The following is a 25409-nucleotide window of genomic DNA, read 5'->3' as shown; positions in this document are numbered from 1 at the left end:
TTCATTTTTCTTATTAATTTTTTTTAACTAATTAGGACGTTTCTCATAAATTTTTAACACCCCATTTTATTCTTGGCGTGCATAAAAAAAAATAAAAAAATACTCACTATTAAAAATTAAATATGACCATGACCCTTTTTTATATAAAAATTATTAATTATCCAAGATCTCTACAAACTAATTAATTTTTTTGGTTAAAATTTAGAAGGTTACCATTTATTCTTCAACTAGTATGCTTCTTCTGTGACCATATATATTTATTTACCACCAGAAATGAAATGAGCATTAAATCATGTCATTTTTCTAATTGATAAAAATAATTTCTCATATAGAGAAACTGCATACATATATATAACATTGAGAATCAGAGTGAATAAAATAGTTCTTACAGATTCAGTTAAAGGAGTCGCGACGAACCAAGGTGTGACAGAATTGGTCCTAATATTGTCTTGAGCCCACTCGCATGCCAAAATCCTCGCAAGATGGTTCATGGCTCCTGTGATTAACATATAACTAGTTGGGGTGAGAGAAAGTTCAAGTTTAATGTTTAAAGACAAGTCGTAATGCCATAGAGCCTCCCAGTCACGGGGTTCAAAGACACGACTAGAGCTCATGACATGATGTTGAAAATTGTTGTCAAGGGTCACCTTTCGTAGCTCCAGATATGGATCCAACGTCAACAACTGACACCACCCCACAAACAGAAGACATTAGAACAATACTTGCTGCCCCCGAAGCTTTCAAAAGAGGATGTGCAAGTTGGCACAGATTGTAAGCAGACTCAAAATTGGTAGCCATGAGAAACGAGAAATCTTCTGCTGTGAACTCCACAGTTGCCTTTCTTATAGTCGTCCCGACGTTGTTTATCTAGAGAGAGTCACATCGCATACATACATAGACATAGTGATAAGTGATATGGATTGTGTTAATTAAGTAGTTAGCTAGTAAAGCAAATTAGAACTCACTGCACCACGGGATTAATTATAACAACAATTAATTAATATGCAATATAATTAACACCATATATGAATCATACGAGAATGTTAAGTTTTCCATCAAACAGAGAGGAGACTTGGTTTATAAGCTTTTCCCGTTCAATTCGAGATGATACATCGCACACTGAACCGGTGACTTTGAAGCCTTTGCTTTTCCAGTCACGTATGCATTCACTAAGATCTACTTCATTCATTCCTAGAGCATGTATGCACAGTAGCACCAAGCTCAGCCAGTTCCTCCACTACAGCATGACTAGTCAATGCACCAACAACAGAAACAAAAATATGAGCACATGCAGGCAATATTAACAGGAAAGGAATGCATATAAGAGCTAGCTAGAGAGATTAAGAACCCTAGTCCTTTGGTTCCACCAGTTACAAGCGCAGTCATGCCCTGGACTGTCCATCTCTGATTGAGCCTACCATTGGTGTTTGTCGGAGGCGCCATTCGAAATAAAGGTGATAAAAGTTGAGTGAACTTCACACACAACTTCAACTTTAAATTTAGCCAAATGCTAAGTTACAATTAACTTACACAACTAATGTGAATCACACAAAATTGTGGGATCCATAATTTATGTGGTTCACATAAGTTGTGTAAGTTACATTAAATGTAACTTAGAGGCTCCCTTAAATTTAACGATTAAGCTAATTAAATAGATTGAACATTAGTTCATCCTTTTATAATAAGCTCACAGGAATCTTTCATTTGTTAAAAATTGATTTAAAAAAAAAAGTAACATGGTAAACAATAACATGTTTGATCACACGGTGAACAATAACACGATTTGACCACGCGATTTGAATATTGACGCAGCATGAACAGTAACACAGTATGAATAGTTACACGATTTGAACAGTACTATCCGTTTGGTTATAAATAAGAGAACATTTCATAAGTTTTATCATTCCAAATATTCACTTCCTCTTGTATTTAGGGAGAATTTGAGAGTTGAATATAATTACTCTTAAATTGAGAGTTCTATGTGTATTTGAGGTTTAAGTGAGAGAAAATTATTTATGAGAGTGTGGTTGTAATAATTTTCACATAGTGAATATTTTTCTCTGGTTTTCTTTTTGACAGCGACCATGATTTTTCTTCTGATTTGGAGTTTTCCACGTAAATCTTGTGTTGTGGGATTGGTGTATTTTTCATTTAATTTTTCTATTGATTTGTTGCTTGATAAATTGCTTGGAGTGATCTTGGGAGGAAACTCAATTTCCTAACAGTGGTATCAGAGCCAATGATTAAAGTTTTGGTGTAGGAGAACCGTTCACATAGATGGCATTGTTCACGTATACGATAATGTTTATGTATACGGTACTGTACATGAACTAGTGGGAGCCAATGTCGGGGTGAAGAGTAAAGGCTGATCTACAAAGCAAATATGTCAGGATTAAAATTTTCAAGTCTGGTGAAATTTGAAATAGAAAAATATGATGGGAAAATTAACTTTGGCTTGTGACAAATTTAAGTCAAGGATGTGTTGATTCAATCTGGGTTACACAAGGCATTAAAAGGGAAACCATCCACTGCTTCCAGTAATGGCTCTGGAAAAGTTAGTATAAGTAATGAAGATTGGGAAGAGTTGGATAATAGAGCTGCAAGCGACTGTGTCCAAAGAATGTTCTTGCAAATATAGGAAATATTAAAAAATTTCAAAAAAGGTGCTACAACGAAAGAGCTTTGGGAGAAGTTAGAAAAGTTGTATTAGACAAAGAGTATCTTATATCGTTTGTACCTAAAGGAGCGATTTCACACGCTGCGAATGGTTGAAGGTACAAAAATTTTTTATCACCTCAGTGTTCTCAATGGTATTGTGTCAGAACTAGAAGCCATTGGAATTAAAATTTAAAATGAGGACAAGACGCTTAGATTGTTGTGGTCACTTCCAATTTTCTACAAACACCTATTACCTACTTTGATGTATGGGAATGAGACAATAGATCTTTAAGAAGTTACTAGTACTTTACTCTCAGAAGAAAGAAGACCGAGTGGTGAAAATACTGAAATTACATGTGAGGAATTAGAAGAAAGATAAATCTAAGAAAAAGGGAGTCTGCTGGGGGTGTGGACAATTGGGACACCTAAAAAGAGATTGTCATAGGAGAAATGAGTAGGATCGACAAGTAGCTCCAGATCAGATACTGATAGCATTGCTAGTGGTAGGTCTCTCATCATTGTAGGAGACGATAGTCCCTTGTAAAATGGATGATGATGACATCCTCATGGTATACCGTTGGTAACATGTAAGAGTGGGTAAATTTGGGTTCGGATCAACCCGATCGGGTTTCGGGTTGATCGGGTTGAATGACAATTCATCTTAACTCAACCCGAATTTATAACCCGACCCGATCCGATCCGAATATAATTCGGATCGAATCGGATCAAATCAAAAAATCGGGTTAAATTCGAATCGGATACGGGTTAGATGCAATTCAGGTTAAATTTGAGTCGATTCAAATTATTCAAGTCGGGTAAAATTCAATAATACATAATTACCTATTATTAATAACCACCAAATACCAATTAAACATTAATCTTTCACACATAATATGTAATATACATCTAGCATCACTGTCAAAGGCTCAAAGCTTCCAAAACCCAAAGTCAACAGCCAAAATTCGGGTTGCCGCTTGCCGAGTTCGAATGGGTGTTGCCGGGTTCGAATAGACCTTGAATCAAATTGGGTGATGGTGGAAGATTAGAAGCATGGAGGTGGCGCAGCAGATCCAGTACTTCGTAGCAGTAGATCGGCAGATCGGTTCACAATCCTCGCGGAGCAGCTGTTAACATATATGTTTCCATGATATTGATTTTGATGATAACAAACAAGATTAAGAATGATTAATTTTTTAAGCCCAAATTATTTAATATTCTTTTTAAATAAATCATTATTTTTACATTATAAATGTTTCATATTTAATGGAAAAATGATTTTATGAAATTGGTTGTTTTTCAAAGTTTATGGTTTCATTGAAAGAATTTTGAAAACTTTGAAATAAACAAGTATTGCTTGAAATTTTGGTAAAGGACTTATTTGAAAAGTTTCATAGTATTTTTAGCTATATCATAATTTCAGAAATTTTTGGGATTAACAAAGAATTATTTAGAAATTCTGAAATTGGACTTATTTGTAACATTTCATAACGTTTTAAGCCATACTACAGTTTTATAAAGTTTTGGGGTCAAACTGTAAATTTCGGAAAATATTTTACTGTAGCAGTTACTGTAGCAAGCGGCTTACCGGATGCTGATAAACGGCAAGCCGGATACGGGGCAGTAAGCACCAGAACGAAAGCGGTTTACCGGATATGGTTAAACGGCAAGCCGGTTACGACCAAAAATTCGCATAACGGCTAGTAACGGCTAGTTTTTGAGTTCAAACTATATAAACTCAAAACCAATTCATTTTTGGTAACTCAAGCAAGCATAAACAAGTGCACACAACATATATTGAGCTTCCATTTCGTAAATCATCATTTGTTGAATCATCATTGAGCTATAATTTGTATATCCACTCTTAAAGAGAGATTCATTGTTGTATTTATCATTTCTCATCAAATTGTGAGAGTACAAGTGTGAGAGACACTTGGGGTGAAGAGATTGGAGAGATAATCTCTTGTTGTAAAGGTTCATTGACACCTTGAAGTCAATTGTAATCGTTTGAAGCCTTGGAAAGACTTGGATAGTGAAATCCTCAAGCCCGGTGTGCTTGGAGGCGTGGACGTAGGCGGGGATTGCCGAACCACGTAAAAATCCTTGAGTTAGCTTTCTCTTCCCTTACTCATTTATTATTGTGCTTTTATTGAATTTATTATTTTCGAATTTATTAAGGCATTAGATTGAATTGTTGTGTGGTTTGCCTAGAATAATTTTAAAATCTCAATTCACCCCCCCCCTCTTGGGTTGCCTAGCTAGTATTTCAGCAGCTTCGGTTGGCTTCAGATCTCGGCGGTTGCTGCGTCTGGCGTTAGATCTCGGCTTCGATTAGCGTTAGCTTCGGTTGTGTGTGTTTGTGTTTCGTTTATTTGAGAGAGGTTGGGGGTTGGCTGTCGGCAGTGGGTTGCGAGCGAGGGAGGCTGTGGGTGGTGGGTGAGTAGTCGTGTACGTCACCTGCTGTCGGCAGTGGGCAGTTGCTGCTACCGCGCTACGTGTGCTGTTGTTACTGTGTTATTTGTGTGTTTGTAATCATTTGTATGTGTGCCTGACTTGTGTTTGTGTGTATTGTGTATGTATTGTTGAATGGGAATATGTGATTTGTGTGTGGCGCGTGTGTTTAGATTTAAGTTTTTTTTTAAGCAACCAAAACCCGATCCGATCACAACCCAATCGGGTTTCACCACTTTCATCCGATCGAGTTTCCTTTATAACCCGATCCGATCTGAACCCGAAATATTTTGGATCGGATCGGGTCGGATCAGATTGGGTCAGGTATTTTGCCCACCCTTAATACCATGAAAAGGGATGTGTTACTGCTGGCGGGTCCACAAGATTTGCACACAAGGCATGGTTGGCATTGATGCAGGGTGTATGGTGGAATTTATGTCGATGACTGACGAACTTCCAAGAAAGCCAACATGGAAGTTGCACCATAAATTTCAGCAGGAAATTTCGACATGTGCCGATGTAAAATTCTTAGAATTGGTAATTAATTCTAAGTGGCATACTCTTTATGTTGGAGTATAATAATTCTCTATGTTGAGAATTATGACTGTTGGTGAAGACAATGTTTTATAGCAGTAGCTATGAATTTTATTTTTTTAAATCAAGGTGGAGATTGTTGCAAATTGATTTTTTAAAAAAAAGTAGCGTGGTGAACAGTAACACGGTTTGACCACGCGGTGAACATTAACACGGGTTGATCACACGATTTGAATGGTCACGCAGTTTAAACAGTGACGCCGCATGAACAGTAACGCGATATAAACAGTAATGCGGTATGAATAGTAACGCGGTTTGAACAGTGCTATCTGTTTTGTTATAAATAGGAGAGCATTTCATAAGTTTTATCATTCCAAATATTCGCTTCTTCTTGTACTTAGAGAGAATTTGAGAGTTGAATATAATTACTCTTAAATTGAGAGTTCTGTGTGTATTTGAGGTTTGGGTGAGAAAAAATTATTTCTGAGAGTGTGATTGTAATAATAAAAGAACAATAATTTTTTAGAGTGAAAACTAAAGACTAAAATGTACTGGTAACAATTAAATTATATAATTTGTCTAAAAAATATAATGTATATTGTAGCTTATACTTTTACACCAAAACAAGCAAATAAGAAAGATAATAAAACATCCTTCAAAAGTAATTGCAGGAATAAGATCAATTTAATATTCTACTATCTCCTTCGTCATTCTAATATCCCCGGTACACCCACCATTATTCTTACAATATTAAATAATGACATATAAATTAAATATAATTCATATTAAGTGCTTTATTATTTTTATTATGATCATATTTAACAAATATATGAATAACTACATTCTTTAAAAAATATTTGGCCAATATAATAAAATACATTGCCAGGCGTTAGTACTTAGGTTGCAATTTGAATATTGCATGTACATACTTTCAGAAATCGAATGCTTGAGAGGCAAGGCTTCTTTTTTTGATACAATATGGCCTTTAAATGCCGTTTTGTATAAATATGATGAAGGCAAACTTAAAGAATGATTTTGATGAGCGTCAATTTATGTATTGCTGGGATTGACATATTGCGAGTCTAGCTGTCAAATAGTAGACCAAACCCAATGTCTAGGCCTAACCCTAACACACATCACACGTGCAAATTAAACAACTGCGGACTGCCCTTCGTTTTGGAGTTGGAGCGGTGGGTCAGTTGTACTGTTCACCACCCAATCGCTTATTAAGCTCTCGAGATGTCAGTGTCTTGGCCTCAGACATATACCATATATGCACGTTAAGCGGCGGGCCTGCTTTTGGGGCCTTAAGGTAAGCTTCGCGTCCTTGACTTGAGGACATCCGGCACTGATGGGCGGGCCAAATAGACACATTGGCCTTTTCATTCACTAAACCGTTAGTGCTGTCAAGGACACATCTTGGCAAAGATGGAAAAGGGGAATACGATGCAGAGCTCATCAAATATACATGGCTTCATAAGCTAGGAGGAAAAAAAAATAAAAATCAAAGGAACAGTGAGGACTGAGGATCCCCAATCTTTGGAGAATGACATGAAGCCAGTTGATGATATATCTTCTTTAGCTTCTAGGTTCCTGCAGGAGATCAAACGAGCAAGTATGGCAATCCCCATGACCAGTATTCTGAATGCTGTTAGCCTTGAAATTTCAAGATTATAGATTAATGGTAATAATCGATGGGGAAAGGCATAGGAAATGAATTAAACAAAAAACCTTGCACTATTAGAGTGGGCAACACCCAAACAGCTTGGGATGATTTGAGGAAATCATTTGTCTAGAAGTTGAAGTCAAGAAAGCATCACACTCATAAAAAGAGTGGCAAAAAGTAACAGGAAAAGCTAATGCGACAATGCTGAAATGGCCACTTCTAGTCATGTATTGGGTAGAAACCATTCACAGACATTCCTCCGTCAACGCAGATAATCTGGCCAGTGATGTAAGATGATGCAGGGAAGCAAAGAAATGCTACCAGAGATGAAACTTCTGTGGGGTCTCCAAGGCGACGAAGTGGGGTTCGAGAAAAAACCTCTTCTAGATAATCTTCTTTGCTGAGCACCTGAAGCATGAAGATAGTCCATATCACTAAAAGAAATGTTTAGTCCAAACAAGTTCTACATTCATAAGTCAGAAGCTAGACACATTTCATACATAGTGTGGATACGTGCGATAAAGACTGAATTCACCCCATTTGCCAGATAGATTGTAGATCACATAGCAACACAGAGAGAAAAAAATAAATGTACTTGATGAAAACTATGGAAGATTTAACTTTCTTTAAGATTCAAGTCCATGTCTATCACTATACACCGTTATGGATCCATGCTGAACAGCCAACTCTCAGCCTGAAAAAAAAAATCTCTACATAAGCAAGGTGAAAAGAGAAATTACTTGCTCCACCATCGAAGTTTTGATGTACCAAGGTGCCACAGAATTACATCTTATATTGTCTTTCGCCCACTCACAGGCCAAATTTCTTGTAAGTTGGTTGATAGCCCCTGAGAAACAACCAAAAATTAAAGAATAAGTAACATTCCAATGAACACTTCCAGCTCAAAAAGCACGCTAACCAAGCAACCACACTTGAATATTGAGAGAGTTACCCTTAGTTGAACCATGAACAGACATATTCTTGAGTGAGACAAAACCAGATACAGAGGACGTAAACACCACACTTCCTTCCCTAGATGCTTTTAGAAGCGGATAGGATAGTTGGCATAAGTGGAAAAGAGATTCAAAGTTTGTAGCCATGAGAGTGGCAAATTCCCCGGCGGTGAACTCCACCATCGGTTTCCGTATATTTGTCCCGACATTATTAATCTATATACAAGACAATAAACTGTTATAACTTCAGTTTGATGGAAATGCAGGTTTGTCTCAATGTCTAAAATCTTGGAAAAGTGAGCACAAAATTAAAATGAAGCAGAGCATCGATAGCACTAAAATGCCATCATTAGAACCTGGCTAAGACAATTCATAAGAATTCAACAGATTAAAATCAAAATATAAGTCTCACTAAAGTTTTAAAAATCACAGCCAGTAAAGCTACAAAACTCTCAAAGGCAAATAAACAAACAGTACATATGCATAGGTACTTGAAAAGAGCCATGTAAGAGGAAACCCAAGAACAAACAATACAAGGATATTTAGCTTGCCATCGAACAAAGTAGACACAGAATCAATCAAACTCTCTCTCTGATTTCGAACGGACACATCGCAGACAGAACCAGTAACTTCAAGGCCTAAACTACCCCATTCCGTTAAGCACTTATTTAGCTCATTCTCATTTCTCGAACACGTGTGAACACTCGCTCCAAAACCCACCAACTCCTCTACAATCGCTCGCCTATAAGAAAAACAAAACATACCCATTTGCAAAATCACGTTAAATTGCTGAAAATAAGAAATTAAGAAACCATCATCATGTCAAGTCAGCACAAATGTAAGAAAGAATTATCAGGTATAAACGTCAGCATTTTTAAAACCTGAAGAAATACAAGGAATGAGGAGAGCTGCATAAGATTTGGTCTTTTAGTCATTCTTTCGACATTCTATTCTGTGTGTTAAATTGTGTATGTAGGGTGGAGGGTGCTATATACAGTACCCAATGCCGCGAGTGCCACCAGTAACTAAAGCAGTCTTGCCCTGAAGAGACCATCTGCTTTCGTGGCTTGTAATGGAGCTGTTACTACTACTGGCTCTTGGATTGCATGACATGTTTTGATTTTGATTCAATATGGGATTTATACAGTAATAATGGACAAGTTTAGGGGCTTTTCGGGGCTTAAAAGAAAGGACTATATGAGCAAAGCTGTGGGTTTTACTTTTACAGAGAAATGAAGGTGGTGAATTTGCAGAAGAACAAGTAGAGAGTGATGATGGAGATAAAACCAGTGCATGAGCCATAGCCATAGCCCGCCTCTGTGTTGTGCCAATGCCAAATAGGAGAAAAGATTAAGAAACCAAAATTTTACGAACCGAATCAGTCGTTTTGGTTTTTGTACTTCATTGAGTTCACTTTGGATTTTTAATCAACAATGGATGACCAGTTAGATGGTGATCACTGAGAATATTGGGTGCAGTAGAATCTACATAAATTAATAGTCTTGGTATTATAAAAATTTTATTAATTTGTAAAAAACATATCACGTTCGTAATAAGGATTTTTATAAAGTATTGTGGAAAATTTACAAGAATAACTCAAAAACTTTTGCTATTTTTACAAATAGTCCTTTAAACTTTTTCCTATTAATATTAGCTAAAACTCCCCACTTGTGCCGAAAATACCCCTCCCATAACTCCTTCCTCTCCTTCCCCTCTCTCTCTCGCTTTCTCTCACCGCCGAATTCCCTCCAAACGTGTTCACTCATTGCCGGCAGCTTCTCGGAGTCATTCTCGGTAGCGAACATCACCAAAATTCCGGTCAAGAGCTAAAATTAAAGGTAATGTCAAAAATCCTAAATTTCTATTTTTTATTATTCTTCTATGTTGTGGTGCGACAGGTTGTGTTGGTGATGGTGAGTGAAGATTGAAGGGTTTATGACGTTGAGAGTATGGGTGAAGTTTGTTGGTGTGGTGCATAGGTGAAGAAGTTGTCGTAGGTTTAGAGTAAGAGGCTTGAAAGTTGTTCAGCGCACGATCTGCGATCAGGTGCGACAGGTGTGCCTGTCACACCAAGCTTCATGCGACAGGCAGCCTGTCGCACCAAGTTCGCACTAAGTTTCATGTGACAGATGCCTGTCATACTAATGCAATCGCACTGAAACACTCTCGCAAATTGAGAAAATAACTCTTATCACATTCAGTGATGCGTATTGGTGTTGGATCTAGATATATTATGTTGTATTTAATCGGAGTTCACTTTTACCGTTCACCGTCGACGTTTGCCGTCGCCGGTGATGATTCAAGAGTGCAAGACTCCGTTTGATTTGATAAAAGAGGAGAAGGAAAGTTGCTTTTGGTTTGTAAACAAAGGTAATTTGGGGAGAAATATTTGTGTTTGGCTAATGTTGATAGGAAAAAGTTTGAAGGGCTATTTGTGAAAATAACAAAAGTTTTTAGGTTACTTTTGTAAATTTCCCAAGTATTATGGTAGTGTAATTAGAGAATATAATAATTTTATGGAGTTCTATGATAATAGTGAATTAATCATTTAATAATTTTATATAGTAATTCATTAAAGAATATTAATTTAGGTATTTTTTTTGCCGATCTCTCTCTTATTTCTTTTAACATAGAACATATAATACAACAAAATGATTTCTCATCTGAAAGCCATGTAAAAAAAGTAATGATGACTGATGAAATGCATAAAATATTATGTTAGTATAATAAAAAAAATCATAGACATATCATTTGTATTTAGATTCAAATTAGTTAATTATTAATTTGTATATAATTGAGATCTATAATAAAATAAAATATTTTAAAAGGTTTATTATCTAATAAACTCGTCAAATTATTAATTTACTAAGTTGATTGCAAGTCATAACGAACAAAAACTATTATTTATTTGATATTATTAATTTATAAAGTATTAATTTAATAAGATCCATCCTGTATAAAGTACGAATTATTTTCAGGCCTCAGGATGAAAATGTCACGGAATGGGATTTTTCTTAAACAAACTAAATAATAAAATCACAAGGTCAATCATCGTAGTAATTGCACAAATACCAGCTCAAAAGGAATTAATGAGAAATTAATATCCTATGAAACCACAACAGTACAAGACTACCCGATCATCAGTAAGACCATGCTTTTGTGATCTTCATTATAAGTCTTTTTGTAATGATCTTATAAGAGGAATAATCAGTAGAAATCTTTAATCCTTAATTAGACTCTAAAGCACAGAAGCAATCACGTATGCAATGGAACAAGCAGGACTTTTCATGTGGGGAAGCTGCAAAAGCAGCTCACGGGCAGGATCTAGCTTTGCTAATCAATCAGCTCGGTCTTGGGAAGAGGAAGCGCATGCAGAAGACGCAGCTGGGTGTTTGGTGCCTCGTTTGGCCTCCAAGATGTTATAGTTTCAGTTTCTGTGAAAGAGAATTGAAGTAAGCTCAAGCCCTCGGTGGGCACACGAATTGTCGGAGAAAGGAAAAGGCTGGGCCCAAGCAGTCCTCTAGCGAGAAACTTGATCATCAATATCTTTATAATTCTTTTCATAACCGTAATGATTAATCAAGAAATTACCCTAATCAGTTAGCCCCTTATTGGGTTACAATCATAGTGTTAAACCTGATGCTAGGGAACTTCTTGCCTCGACATCATTCACTGATCATAGAGAGAAATGGTGGGATCATCAAGATACCCAAACGAGGTCCTATTAGTCTTTTGATCCACATCCTTCTTCTTCTGCTAGAGCTTTTCAGCTTCTTAGAATCAAAGCTTGAAGAAGAACACATGATGAAGCATAATTCGAGACCTCACGGGGCTGATTTTGTCAAGTCTGATTTGCCTGCAGTGATGAGCTTGAATTTGGCTGTTGGTTCGGGAAACAAAGTAGGAGCGAGTAATTGCAAGAGAAAGAGAACAGATGAAGTGTCACCGCCTTCCGTCTCAAAGTAACCATAGCAAATTTAGATCTCGAGCTGAAGCTTGGTGACTAGGCAAAGAGTGATGCATTAGTTAATAAATGATAATTATTTAAGCAGTCTTTCTTAGTTTCTTTCTCTGGGCATCTGTATGAATCCATGTACGTACTACTTATTTTTAATCCCATTTACGATTATTATCGAAAAGTCTAAAACAGTTCGTTTGATTCAGGGTTTGCCAAAATCGAAGAGCAAATCATTTAGTTGATATAAACCAACGCGAAAAAGCTGAATTTAAAAATAAACCAAACCGAATTCGACCTGCATTTCAATTCTTAGCTTACTTGTTTTGGACACTAATTGAGCCTACTATTGGGTTTTCGGTTCGATTTAGTAGTGAACCAAAATTTGAACACACAATTCATGTAAGATAGAAACACAATGAACTAAATCAACTTGGAAAACAATCCGAACCAGTGGTTCCAACTCGGCCATCAATTTGGGAAATGGGAATGTAAAGCTAATATATATGTATGCACGATATTTAGTACTGTTTGATTTTATAATTAGTTACGTTCCAGCAAACTAGTTACGCAAAGGACATATATATTTCATGGTCACTTTTTCTTGGAACACTCACAACTTCAGTAGCAATCAAAACCCAAAATTGGAATCTCTGGACAGGATAAAGAAATAAAGATGTGGAATTTAACAAATAAGACAATATTACCCGTTCCCCTATTAATTTGTCTCTCTTAGCAATATTATCATAATAAACAAGTCAATAAGATGATGACCAAGTAGAATCCATAAGCTTGTGTTCTCTTCATATAGCCTTTCTTGCCTTAACAACACTTCCAAAATTCATCACCAACTCCTTTGTATCCTTCTGTTTACGTTACATTTCACAAAACCCTAGTTTAAGTCTAAGAGAATATTTTTGCATCATTGATGAGGCAACACCTACGCGTCTTTTGTTTGTTCCTCTTCTGTTCTTGCAAATAATTAAAAATATTATTACAAGCCCTAAAAGCCAAAAGCAAAAGTCTCATGAAGAGGTTTTTGAGGGAGACAGATGGGAGAGAGCCGAGTTTTTCCTTTTTAGCCATGTTCAACTGCGGGAATTTAGTAAGGTGACCATTCTGTGTTCCCATCTGGCCTCCTCTTTTATTTATTTAATTCATTATTATTATTATTTTCTTTTTTTAATTTGTTCTCATTTTTACTTTTTGGGTCCCTAATATCTTTTTTATGATCCATTATATCCCTAACGTAACACTAAAAAATTTGAATTTAGCATGGAGCTTTGTAAAAAGATAAGCACGAGATCAATGCTAGCATTGATCCAAATCCAATGTTCAAACAGTAACAGAAAAAACAAGCGTTTTGAATTTATTTTACCAGGCTAAGGTCAACTTGTTGCATGATATGAGGCGATCATTAATTTGTGTTGTATTTCTTATTTGGTTGTATGAGGAACACTGGTTAAACTCTTGATCCTAAGTAGTATCAAAGCCTAATCATGAATTTTTAAGACTTGTTTATAGTCATCACAAAATTGACGAACGCTGCAATCAATGAAGTACCAGCACTGAAAGAGATATCAGATATTTTAGATAATAATTCTGACCGTTCATCATCAGCTAATCACTAATGCATAGCAATCGTATTATACAGTTTATGTAAATTGTATTGCAGAGGTTTTTTTTTTTTTTTTGCTTTTTCTTTTTCCTTAAATTACATTAGGTAAGCTGTCACCCCTGGGGACACAAAGCACAAAGATCTACACTCATGAAATTAAGAAAATTAATTAATTAATTAATTAAACAAAATTTATCTAAAATAAAAGAGTATGTTATATAACAAAATCGTCAAGCTAAGGTCGCTCGCTCAGAAAGACACAAAGTTGGGATGGAGACATGCAATGGAGAAAGATAGACATGGTTTTAAGCAAATATCTAAACAATCGCTGAATCCCTGAACATTAATTAAAGAGTAATTAAAACAGAGAACAATTGTTTGGCATGACTAAAACTGACAACTTAAGAGCACACACAGGAAACCCAACAACAAAAGCCAAATGATGAAATTTCATACTAATTAAGTACTTCACTATTAATGTACACATAAATGAACGAATTGAAGAAGCCAAACTTGGTAACTGTAAACACTCTGACAATGAAGCCTACAAGCATTACAACTTCAAACGTGAATTGAGCAACGGCAAATGTGCTTCATAAACTGAGATTAGAAGCAGCTGACTCTGCAATTCATGATCAAATTATAGTCTTGAAGGAAAGAGAAAAGTCAGAGGCAAATAAAACTAGGACAAAATGGCATTCTTGAAGGTGACAAATTGACATTGACAGAAATTTTAATGTTGTGAATTGTTGTAAAATGTACATGATAGTCCCATCTCCCATGTCTCAGAATTCTCCACGTGGAGGAAATGCAAAGCTACGGCGTTTGCATGCCCAGCTGGGCAAAATTGGATAGCCAGAGCCAGCTTCAGTTTTTAATTAGTTCAATTTTCAATTTTTTTGATCCTTAGAATTTTGATTGGGAGAACTTGGGGATGGGTCAATGCCTAGGTCTTGATTTATCGGTGAAATTGTGAAATCTACTTATTATTAATTAATTAAAACTTATGTACGTGTCAAAATACAAATTTTATGGCTAGATATCGCAGTCTAAGTCTAATTTGAATATTTATTGTAGTTAGACGGCGAAAACTAGGTTCATGTTCCGGAACTTGCAATAAATAAGGATTCATTAGTTAGTTTTTCTTTTTTCAAAAAACATAAATTATCTCTTAATTCCTATTTAATTCTACTATTTTGCAATCTAATTAGAGGAGAATCAAATGCTTAAAATGGTAGTGTTGGGTAGAGTCTATAACAAATTTTACAAAAATAATAAATTAACCAAAACACCGCAAATTTTGCCTATGGGTATGTGCGAATGAAATATTTGTAGACTAGCTAGGTTCATCGATCATAGATTTTTTAAGCATATTGTTCTTACCAAACATTTTGACAGATGAGCAATTTTCACTGAAATATATATCGGTCTGATTTAATTCTGTGAAAGCAACAAAAAGAAACAATCAAATCAAAATCACCAAAAGTTTTTGCAATAAAATAGATTCTAACAAATAAGTACAAACATGTAAATCAGAATGTTATTTAGAAATCGAAGATTGTATTTTTGAATCATTGACTTATCTTTTGTTTCCTAGACATTTTATGATACTTCTTCTCTTATCATGGTTGAAGGTGTCTAGAAATATCAGGCCATTGCAAAAATTCAAAATCATAAAAAGTTAAAAACAAATTTAACTAAAAAATATTACCAGTCTACTTGCCCAATTAATGACCAATGTGTAAGGCAAAACTTGTCTTTTTGCTAGAGTTGAAATTGTCTAAGATTAGCCTATTATCCTAGAAGTTCCAGTTCATTGTGTTGAATACACATCAAGAGCAGGCCGTAAACACTTTGAATCAGTATATAAAATTCATATTAACGAGCTTCCAGTTGACCATCTCTCGTAGTCTCTCTCACAAAGCTACCAAATGGAGACTGATCATGATCCGCCTTCACAAGAAAATCAAGAACAAGAGACTTCAGATGATCAACAACGAGCTGCTGCAAGCCCAATTAGGTCTTATGATTGCACCTTTTGCAAGAGAGGCTTCTCTAATGCACAAGCTTTGGGAGGTCACATGAATATTCACCGCAAAGACAAGGCTAAGCTCAAGCAAGCTGCCTCCTCAAACAATTTATATCAACAATCTTTCGACATCTCGAAAATTAGAGCCTCTTATTCTCAAATTTCCACAATAAGGCCATCGATGGAAGTTATGAGCAATAGTCAAGATAGAAGTATTGCAACGCAGCGGCCTAACTGGATTCTCGGGGCAGAAAATGATGCCATGAAGACGGAAAAAACCCAAGTTGGAGATGTCCGGAAGCTGTCTTTATTTGTTGAAGGATCATCACCATTGAAAATTGATCAAAGGGAAGCTACCAGCACTGAAAAAGGGTTGTTATCGAGCTCATCGGAGGAGGAGGATTTGGACCTTGAGCTTAGACTGGGGCCTGAGCCTCGTCCGGACTCATCAACACCAGCAACGGGTACCAAAAAGTTCTTCTGATCAACAGATCACTGCAACTGATATATACTTCTCTTGTTCTTCATTATTTTAATTATTTGATAATTAATTAATCCTGCTATGTCCACAATTATTCCAAATATTGTCTTTCAAGGTTAATTAAAATTAACATTTGTCTTTTCACCACTATATATAAATTTTCTGCTTTATTTATTTATTTATTTTTATTATATAATTTTGGGTGTTTCCTTTGCTTGGAGTGCTTAGAATCATAGAAGAATTCGATTGCTCGTCCACATGTGAGTTTTAAATTTTATGCCGAATTGATTATGTACTTGATGGAAGAAATTAAACGGTCTCAGTATGTCATGAAAAATTAAAGTTTCAGATTTTGGCTCTAATTAAGATCTCGCAACTGATTAATTATTAGCAAAGACAATTTCTTTCTATCAACCATATTAAAATGTGCCATGCAAGAAAGAATCCGTGATTAGGGTTTTGCAAGAAAACGTGCGATCTAGTTGTATCCTAGATAACAAGTAAAGTACCCACCAAGTTCGTCGTGAAGTACATCAAGCTAGTGCATAAAATGAAACCAGTACTTAAGCTTAATCCCGTTATTAATCAAAACAAGGATAAATTGTTTGGAACTTCGATTAATCGTAGTCAAAATTAAAGGATATATAGTGATCTAATATGTACTTCTTTGGTGAGATTGTTATTCTTCTCTGCGGTCTCATTTTGCTTTTCAAAGGGAATCATAGGAATCCCTCTTTATCAAATATCCCTTTCTTCTCCTGTGTTCTACTCGTTTATAGAATTAGTGAATGACATAGATGTGAATATTCTTGAAAGTACAGGATGCGAGGGGTAAAAAAGGTGTCTAAAGATTTATATATATAAGACATTAACTTTGTTGCAAGAATACATGAAGATCCTTCTAAGTAAATATCAGTGTAGAATATGCATATCAAATGTGGTGAGAATTTAAAGCCATTGTAGAATGACAATCATGATTCTTGCTTTTTATGCAAGTCATAGTTAATTCTTGCTTTTTATGCAAGTCATAGTTAATGGTCTAATTGATTCTTATCATATTTGTATCTCATAATAGTTTTGATTAAGAGAATCGTTATATGATTCTTATCAAATCACTGATGAAGTTAGAATCTTGTTCGCATATTTTAAGCAATACATGACTGTGATAAGAAGAAAGAGTAATTATGAAATGACCATGACGTTTTTTTTTAATATTTTCATGCCAAAATTAATGATCTTGATTCTTCCCATATTTGCATCTTAAATTATAATGATCTTCATACAATTCTTGTCATATCATGTGGTTAGTTTTAAGTCTATTTTCATATATTTCTTATCATATTGCTAATGAGGTTAATTTCTAGTTTAAGTATTCTAAGCAAGATATGAAGACAAAACATTATGGAATGACCATGATTCTTGCTATATTTGAGAAGAATAGCAAACTATGATAAGAAGAAAGACCAGTATGAAATGACATGCAATTCACGCTATCGCATGCCATCATAGTCTTGATTCTTTTTTCCTCCATATTTACATCTTGTAATGATTCAAATTAAGAAGGATCTTCATATAATTATTATCATATAGTTCGTGAGATTAATTTAATTTTGACTATCAGGCAAGAGATTACCATGATAGCTTGCTATCATAGTAGTTTAGGCAATGACTTGTTTCACAGACCAGTTATAATTGTGAATATCAAAATTTTGTTTCGATTTTAACATAAATAGTTTGCCTGTATTTATATCCAATTCAATCAGCTCAAGGATTTCAATTTTTGCATATATATTATTCCTTCTTCTATGTTTACCTTGATAACATATAAGGAGATTATAAATTAAGCTATCATCGATGCCAATATGCCATTGCCATCGTCTTCTGAATTTGATAAAATTAATCATATCCGGGGACAGAGACCATTCATGCACCTTTTCTCTTTCAATTTCTTTTCGTGATGATTGCTTGTTTTCCAAGTTCTGTACTTTTACTTTTCTATTTTGCATTGAACCTTTTCTATGGAAATAAATTCATTCATGATTTCTTGTAGATGCAATCTTAATGCGAAAAATGATACTGGCAAGGGCTCTACAGGTGGAGATCAACAAACACAAGAATTCCTAGTAGAAGGAGAGTTTACTAATTCTGGAAATGTCTTTTTGTTATGTTTATTTTAATTTTTCCATATCTAGAGCCGTGTAACTTAGCTAATTTTTATTTAGGTTTCTATTTAGAAATGTGTTTCTTGGGTGGAATTTGTCTTTTTTATATATTTTTTTTATTGGGAGCCTAATTATAAGTATTGCTCAGTGAACGAAAAATTCACGGCAAAGACAAGGCTCGGATCGAGAACTCAAATCAATGAAATAAATTCTTGGTTTAAGTTTTATTCTTGAGTTATTGATGGATATTTATTGAGTCGACAAGATCTAATTATTAAATCCATGCCAACAATAAACTAACAGTAATTAAATTAATTGTCAGACTATCAAAAAGTGCTTATGAACACAAAATTGTAATTCATTATCTATCCTGCAATTGAAAATAAATTAAATTAATGTAAATAGCATTAAAAACCACCACATATTTTTCAACTTGCTAAGAGACATGAAGAAGGGTGCACATTTGTGTAATATAATAAATTAGATATCAGCTTCTCCTATAAAGTCATTACTTTGGCCAGCACTTTATCTTTTACGGACCGACCGGTGCGAGCAGGGATTAGTCTGGATTATGGTACGGGCTTAAAGGTGCCTCCCACAATTGGGGCTCACTCAGGACCATCTCGTGGTTTAGACCAAAGTAAATTAGATATCAGCTATCAACAAGTGCGTAGATCCGTTGACATAAAGTTGTTCTACCTTAACCAAAATTCTCAGTTCGATGTTTGAGAATTAATGCAGTTACGTTTTATACTTATTGAGAGAGTTTTGCATCCTTAGTAACCCTACCCGGCTCGAATCTAGATTAGTCGGGACAAAAAAAAAATTAGATATCAGCTCCAATTGCATGCTACGAAAGTCTTTCCACAAGCATACGGATCCCATAATCATGGGCGGATCTAGCATGTGACCAGTGGGGGCTCAAGCCCCCACTGGCTAAAAAAAAATTGTAAAAATAAAAGAGAAAAATATTTTTATTTTCTAATTATCCCTCATTAAATTTATTAAAATAGTCACTATAAATTATAAACCCCATAAAATTTAAACTTTAACTTTTAAGAATTATAAAAACTTATATTTTAATTAAAAATAATGATAGCCCTCCACCCAAAATATTTTCTATTCTCAAAAATAAGATTAATTCTTACATTTTTTATAATAATAGTAAAGAGAACGTTTTCAATAATGAAACTCATTAATAATCATCTTTGGAATTAGATGAAATAAATGATAGTTTGGTTGTTTATATAAGAAATAATAAATTTAATAATATTGATGACAAGTCTATTGCATAATATTTTTAAAATATGAAATTTCGTAGAGAATAATTATAAATGTATTAATAAATATTTTATATATTCAAAATTTTAATTTTTTATATTTTACTATTATCTAATTTAGCCCCCGGTAAATTATTCTTCTAGATCCGCCACTGCCCATAATAACATGCAAGATCCGCCACTGCCCATAATAACATGCACAAGTAAGTAATGCAGTACTTGTCCAACGTCGAGCCATGAGAAAAATTAATTGCTCAAGACTCGTTCATTCATAAAAGTTTTTCCAACGAATAATCTCTCTCCAGTTCTAAGCCTGTTGATTAGAGATTAAGAAGTTAATTAAATTGAAAACTGGAAAAAAAATAAAATAAATTTCGAAGATACATTCACGAAAATAATCTCGTTGCATAAAATTTTGAATTCAAAATAATTCATATGATCATCAGAGAACTTTTGTTGAAGAAGTAAGGACGTAATAAATTAAATGCTCAGTGAGAGGACTGACGTTTTCCATAGTTTACTCTTGGCCGGGAGAGAGAGGACACGTACATTTAAACTTACAAATGAAAATTTTGAAAAAAAAAGAAGAAGCATCTGATTTGCTAGTTAATCAGCGTCAGTAATTGTCACTAAATAGTTTTTTTTTTTTTTCATTGTCGTCGGTATTATCATGGTAGTCTTTTTAAAGAGGGAAAGAAAACGGAACTTATTGTCATGGCAGTCAACTTGTATCCTCTGTTGTTGTTACTGTCAATCCCTTTCAAGTTGACTATGCATGGAACAAAAGTATTAACAAAATAGAAAGCAAAAATATGAAAATTGCAAGCCTTTAAGCCATTACAAGTTTCGTGCTTCTTAATTAGATCCATCATCAACAACAACACTTCTACATACTCATTAGCCACAATCGCACAAAATTAGGCCAAGTATGTTATAAACTCAGTCATCGTCGACGTATATTGTTTCTTGCTGAAACAGGCCACCAAACGCCTTCCTCACCTCCGGCTTTGACTCGTTGATCTGTTTCGCCTTGGCCTTTGGCAGCTCCTCTTTTGGCTTTGTAACAGCACGAGGCTTTGCTGTTGTTTGTTTAACAGCAGCTTTCGTGGACGGCAGCGTCCCGGCCTTGGCTTGTCCCCTTACGGTAGCAATCTGCACTTTGGGTATCTGATCGGTAGACTTTTGAACCGCAGTTGTTATCTGGGAACTAAATTTATCCCAAGAAAATCCTGAACCAATGCCTTTTGCTTTACTCAATAGGGTATCCATTGGAGCCCCAGCAACGTCAGCTTTCTCTTGAGCTTCTTCAGCAAGACTGGCTGCCTTAGCCTCTTGTTCCGAAAGCTTTTTCACCTCTTCTTCAAGCTTCTTCGCTGCCTCAGCCGCTTCGCGGGCCTTTTCGGCAGCTATTCTTGCCTCGTCCTCGGCTTTTTCCTTTGCAAGAGCTTCAGCATAAGCTGCTCTTCTCCCATCCTCGGCAATGGCGCTAAATTAACGCCAATGCAATGGCACACATTTTAATTTGCACATCACGTAGATTAGGCCATGCATATAATTCCTGTGACATACTCAACGAGGAGACTATGCACATGCATGTTACAATATTATTTTTAGCATATAATTAAAGTTCACCTGAAAAGTTCATCTACACGCCTTGCCGGAGCCGATGGATCTGTAAAAACTTTCACCACCTAAATAACAAAAATTATTAAAAACATTCAGCCAATCTCAACTAATCACGTTAGAGAAGGGGAAAAAAAAGAGGTACCTTATTTTCAGCAACTGCTGTGTTAGAGAAAACATCTGCCACCAGTGATGCTATCTGAGACTTGGCTACCTAAACATAATTTGTTCAACAAAATAAAAATAATATAAAAGGAAAGAAAAAAAAATTTACGCCCAAAATTAAGGGAAAAAAAAATGAACTAGATATAACCGCATACATTACATTACTTTGTAGTCGTTTGCATCAACGCTTGCTTCAGCAGACACCACGACATTGTATGAACTCTCGGGCGAAAAGTCTTCGGTCAAACTTGTCTTGATGAACGTATAGCTAACGTCCGTTTCGATTACTTTTTGTAAAAATTCGGGGACGGTCAATGGCTGATTTCGCGAGAAGAGATTGTTAAAGAACGACGAGATGCCGTCGAGGACGTTGTAAGTTGATGCGGCAGTTGTGTTCCCGTCGTAGATGATTGCCACGTGGCCAACCCCTGCTAGTTGAGCGGCTTGGATTACTTGGAAAGCGTCTGATGTGGAGACTTCGCTGGTGGGACCGTCTTCCGTGGGACCAATCGTGACCACTACTTTGCCGGCGTTCCCAATTGCTTTGGCAATTGATTCTGCGCTGTCGAAGTTGGATTCAACGGCATTGAGACGTTTCAACTGTTCTTTGGATAAGATCTGCGGTTACGATGCAAAGGCAGGTAACACAAAAGTTATTATCGTTTCACTACCTTTTTTAGATTATAATATATCAAATAGCTACCCGAAATATGATAGTTTATTTTTATACCTATATTTAAAAATATTATTTTATTATATTTCTATTAATATAGATCAATTAGTTGATTAATAAAATATTAATTTTTTTATATAATTTTTTTTTTGCAAAATAAAAAGTAATAATAACACACAAAGTATTACAACATTATAAATTCAAAATAAAAAGTAGCTAAAAATATTTAATATATCCATTTGTGTTTTTTTTCAAAGGTAAAATTAATATTTTTCTAGTCAACCAATGGTACTACGGAAATATAATAAAATGATAAGTTATGTAAATATGTAATAGTAAAATGATAAACTAAAATATTTCTTGTAGTTGTTTGATATATTATAATTCTTAAAGTAGTCAAACGATAGTCTAGCTGATACAAATTGTTGTGCTTAGTTATATAACAAATTTGCAATAATTTTAAAAGCACGGCTACTAAAGTTGAGTTAATCAATCAAATTTGAAACGGCATCTTATGAATCTATTATTATTATTATTATTATTATTATTACCGGCTAAAGATTCAATTCTCAAACCGGATTAAAAGGCATTAATCTCAAATGAAAGGTTTATCAATAAAATTCAATCATCTAATTAGTTCAACTACCAAAATCCCAAGCGGTGATATAAAAGGTCCTTAGTTCAAACTGGTCACATAAACTAATTTTTATACAATGTTTATCAAATAACACATATACATAAAATATTCGTCCAATCCCTAATCAACAGTACCTCCTAGTTGGAAAATTGTTGGTGCTAATGTGCTTAGTTATATAAATTTCCACTTTTTAGTATAATGTTAAATATCGATTTGGCATATCCTAGTAGGAATGCAGCACCAAGCAATTGTCTGTTCTACTGTGAAAGTCTCCCTTTGCCCAAAAAAATTTAATAATTCATGAAAATGCTTCTTATTAGATTCTATTTTTTTAATTTTCAAAATCAATTGCCTGGACAATAATTCGGAACACATATTAATCCACCCAGTTTGAAAAGCTAACCTTATAGCTGGCAGCGAGACGAGCTAATTCCTGAGCAGCACCGAGCTCCGGGACACCAGCTCTAACACTAAAACCTTCACGCAGCAACGTTTGGGCAATGCGAACACCGGCCTGCCCGGTTGCACCAGCCACAAAAACCGTACCAGAGTCTTTCCTTCTAGAGTTTCCAAATGACAGCCCAGTTCCAGGGCTGCTCACAACTGGGATCAAAGATGTCACATCCCGCACCTTACCAAAGTTGAAGCGAAAAGGATTGGAATTGCCGGAATCACCATTTGAGCTTTCATCAGATGAATTCTCATCCTTCGACTTGCCAAGCTGAAATGGAGGGAACGGTCCAGCTTTCTTGGCAAACACACTGAATCTTGAGTTCTTGACGATGAGCCTTGAACGGGGTGTTGTATTGAGCAGAAATGAATTGGAGGAAGTAAGCGTCGGGGCCATGAATTTTGGATACTCTCCTTCTTCGATGCAGTTGCAGTTAAGTGTTTTGTTGTATATTCAACAAATCTTTGGATTATGAATGCTTATTTTGGCGATTTGAATATTATCTGGATGTAGAGGCAAGGGAGTGTACTGGCAAATGGCATCCAGCCACGTCGCCATGGTTTATCTACTTAAGAAAATTGAGCACCAGACATTTTGTGTCGCACACATCAACACCAGAAAGCGACCCATCCACCCAGAACCAGTAGATATAAAGTGTGGAGCAACCTTACTGTGTTTCACAAGCTTAGTTCATCAAACTTGATCCAATTGGTTGCCACTTGCCACAAGTCTTACAGTCGTGGCCCACAAATGCCAAACAATAAAGATATGGCAACAATCTAGTAACTATTGCCAACAGTAGTAGGCTTCAAGGGGCTCAAACAAATTCTTAGATCTATGTCAATTGGGCAGTTTCACTACCTACAGGATTCAAACAAGCTTCAAACTCAGATCCTAAATTAAGAAATACACTCAACCCCGCAATTCAAGTCAGAAATTGATGATTGTAGAACAAGCTTGCTGATGAAAAGCATCATAACCCACTTGCTGATGGGGCTTCAATCGTTATATACTAACATAAACAACTATAGAATTCTCTGATCTACCACCTCATACATAATTATTGAAAAAGTAAATGCCCGAGTTCTGAGTGAATTTGTTTAAAAGTAAATATATTAAGTGCGGCTCTCGGAGACGTTTATCTGTTTCCAAGTGCACACAGACTATTTAAGAGGGAGAGGAAAAAAGGAAGAAGAAGAGGATGGCAAAGTCTTTCACGATGCATTTTTGCAGTACTCCTTGGAAGGAAAGATGCGCTTATACTCGACTAATTGTTACCTCGTCAAAGCTTAGATTCATATCATCTTCTCAAATAATTTCACCGCCATATAACCCTCACATTAAATACTCTCTTAAGTAAACAGAAATTCTGAATTCTTGGATCCTGCTCATTCACCTGTTCCAAAGAATACAATAATCCATGGCATGATCCACATCCCTCACAAAGACAGATTATCGTTCTACCAGAAATATCAAATGCATTGTACATGATGTAATTATAATTGAATAAAAGCAGACCAAGTCTAAAATCACAACAGATAAAAATATTGAACAGGACAAGTTAAAAGGGCATCTCAAGAACACAAACACTGATTGATCGATCTCCCTGCCTGAAATGAACACAAACACAAACTCTTTGCACAAGTCGCATATGACCAAAACTAGTATTCACCCAGAAAAGCAGATCAACACCTTTGAAATGCTAAAAGAATATTCATATATTTTTTTGTACACCGCTTATCATAACTGGTACATACAATGATCTTGCTATCAGTATCTCACAGACCTTACAGCCCATATCAACATCAGGACAGGATGATTCCGAAAACTATAGCACCATGAAGAATATTAAAAAACTAAGTCCCAGTAACAACTCTCAAGCTGCCATCCATACAAAGGGGAACCGAAATTCTGAGAAAGTAGATATAATTAACACGTGAATAGGATTCACTTGTAGGCACTACTAAGATTTCTTCTTAAAAGACCTAAAAGAAAATGGGTACTTCACCTGAATTGATGTTCAGAATGTGGATCTGCATATGATCTGCTCAACCAAAGTCATCTAGTTGACAAAAT

The 25409-nt window shown here is 35.4% G+C and overlaps 3 protein-coding genes and 1 pseudogene across 5 annotated transcripts; 1 reads left to right on the top strand and 3 right to left on the bottom strand.

The window, feature by feature from the left end:
• Nucleotides 1-290: 290 nt before the first annotated feature.
• Nucleotides 291-1477, bottom strand: LOC18033625 (annotated as a pseudogene).
• A 5212-nt stretch (nucleotides 1478-6689) lies between these two features.
• Nucleotides 6690-9704, bottom strand: LOC18035091 (tropinone reductase homolog At5g06060). Of its 3 annotated transcripts, XR_002904272.1 has the most exons (6): nucleotides 9260-9704; nucleotides 8794-9001; nucleotides 8259-8475; nucleotides 8047-8153; nucleotides 7372-7714; nucleotides 6690-7233 (listed from the first exon to the last, which is right to left on the bottom strand). XR_002904272.1 is itself a non-coding variant. In XM_024179107.1 (5 exons), the coding sequence occupies exons 1-5, from the start codon at nucleotides 9565-9567 to the stop codon at nucleotides 7526-7528; spliced, it is 1029 nt and encodes a 342-aa protein (XP_024034875.1). In that variant the 5' UTR covers nucleotides 9568-9704; the 3' UTR covers nucleotides 7355-7525. The 3 variants fall into 3 exon arrangements, 2 of the variants coding, with proteins under 2 accessions (XP_024034875.1, XP_024034876.1); XM_024179107.1 differs by lacking the exon at nucleotides 6690-7233 and having other exon boundaries at nucleotides 7355-7714; XM_024179108.1 differs by lacking the exons at nucleotides 6690-7233; nucleotides 7372-7714 and adding an exon at nucleotides 7933-8000 and having other exon boundaries at nucleotides 8094-8153.
• A 6059-nt stretch (nucleotides 9705-15763) lies between these two features.
• Nucleotides 15764-16345, top strand: LOC18033609 (transcriptional regulator TAC1). The gene has a single exon (XM_006424839.1). It carries the CDS (start codon nucleotides 15764-15766, stop codon nucleotides 16343-16345), a length of 582 nt encoding a protein of 193 aa, XP_006424902.1.
• A 4228-nt stretch (nucleotides 16346-20573) lies between these two features.
• On the bottom strand, nucleotides 20574-25377 carry LOC18035197 (protein plastid transcriptionally active 16, chloroplastic). The gene is made up of 6 exons (XM_024178240.1): nucleotides 25342-25377; nucleotides 23286-24729; nucleotides 21738-22190; nucleotides 21553-21621; nucleotides 21417-21475; nucleotides 20574-21270 (listed from the first exon to the last, which is right to left on the bottom strand). The coding sequence occupies exons 2-6, from the start codon at nucleotides 23727-23729 to the stop codon at nucleotides 20724-20726; spliced, it is 1572 nt and encodes a 523-aa protein (XP_024034008.1). The 5' UTR covers nucleotides 23730-24729; nucleotides 25342-25377; the 3' UTR covers nucleotides 20574-20723.
• Between the last annotated feature and the right edge of the window lie 32 nt (nucleotides 25378-25409).

This window comes from Citrus clementina, unplaced genomic scaffold, assembly GCF_000493195.1.
Source record: "Citrus clementina cultivar Clemenules unplaced genomic scaffold, Citrus_clementina_v1.0 scaffold_8, whole genome shotgun sequence".
NCBI classification, from domain to species: domain Eukaryota; kingdom Viridiplantae; phylum Streptophyta; class Magnoliopsida; order Sapindales; family Rutaceae; genus Citrus; species Citrus x clementina.
The sequence above is the reverse complement of the archived record's forward strand: the minus strand, read 5'-3'. Positions and strand labels throughout refer to the sequence as shown.

What these genes read in the sequence shown, in the direction of transcription:
- LOC18035091 (XM_024179107.1), bottom strand. Translation starts at nt 9,567, where the DNA reads ATGGCTATGGCTCATGCACTGGTTTTATCTCCATCATCACTCTCTACT. An exon ending in ATGGCAAGCTAAATATCCTT is followed by an intron (nt 8,476 to 8,793) that starts GTATTGTTTGTT and finishes TCTTGTATATAG; the next exon opens with ATTAATAATGTCGGGACAAA. An exon ending in TGTTCATGGTTCAACTAAGG is followed by an intron (nt 8,154 to 8,258) that starts GTAACTCTCTCA and finishes GTTGTTTCTCAG; the next exon opens with GGGCTATCAACCAACTTACA.
- LOC18033609 (XM_006424839.1), top strand. Translation starts at nt 15,764, where the DNA reads ATGGAGACTGATCATGATCCGCCTTCACAAGAAAATCAAGAACAAGAG.
- LOC18035197 (XM_024178240.1), bottom strand. Translation starts at nt 23,729, where the DNA reads ATGGCCCCGACGCTTACTTCCTCCAATTCATTTCTGCTCAATACAACA. An exon ending in GTCTCGCTGCCAGCTATAAG is followed by an intron (nt 22,191 to 23,285) that starts GTTAGCTTTTCA and finishes TCGTAACCGCAG; the next exon opens with ATCTTATCCAAAGAACAGTT. An exon ending in CGTGTAGATGAACTTTTCAG is followed by an intron (nt 21,271 to 21,416) that starts GTGAACTTTAAT and finishes GCGTTAATTTAG; the next exon opens with CGCCATTGCCGAGGATGGGA.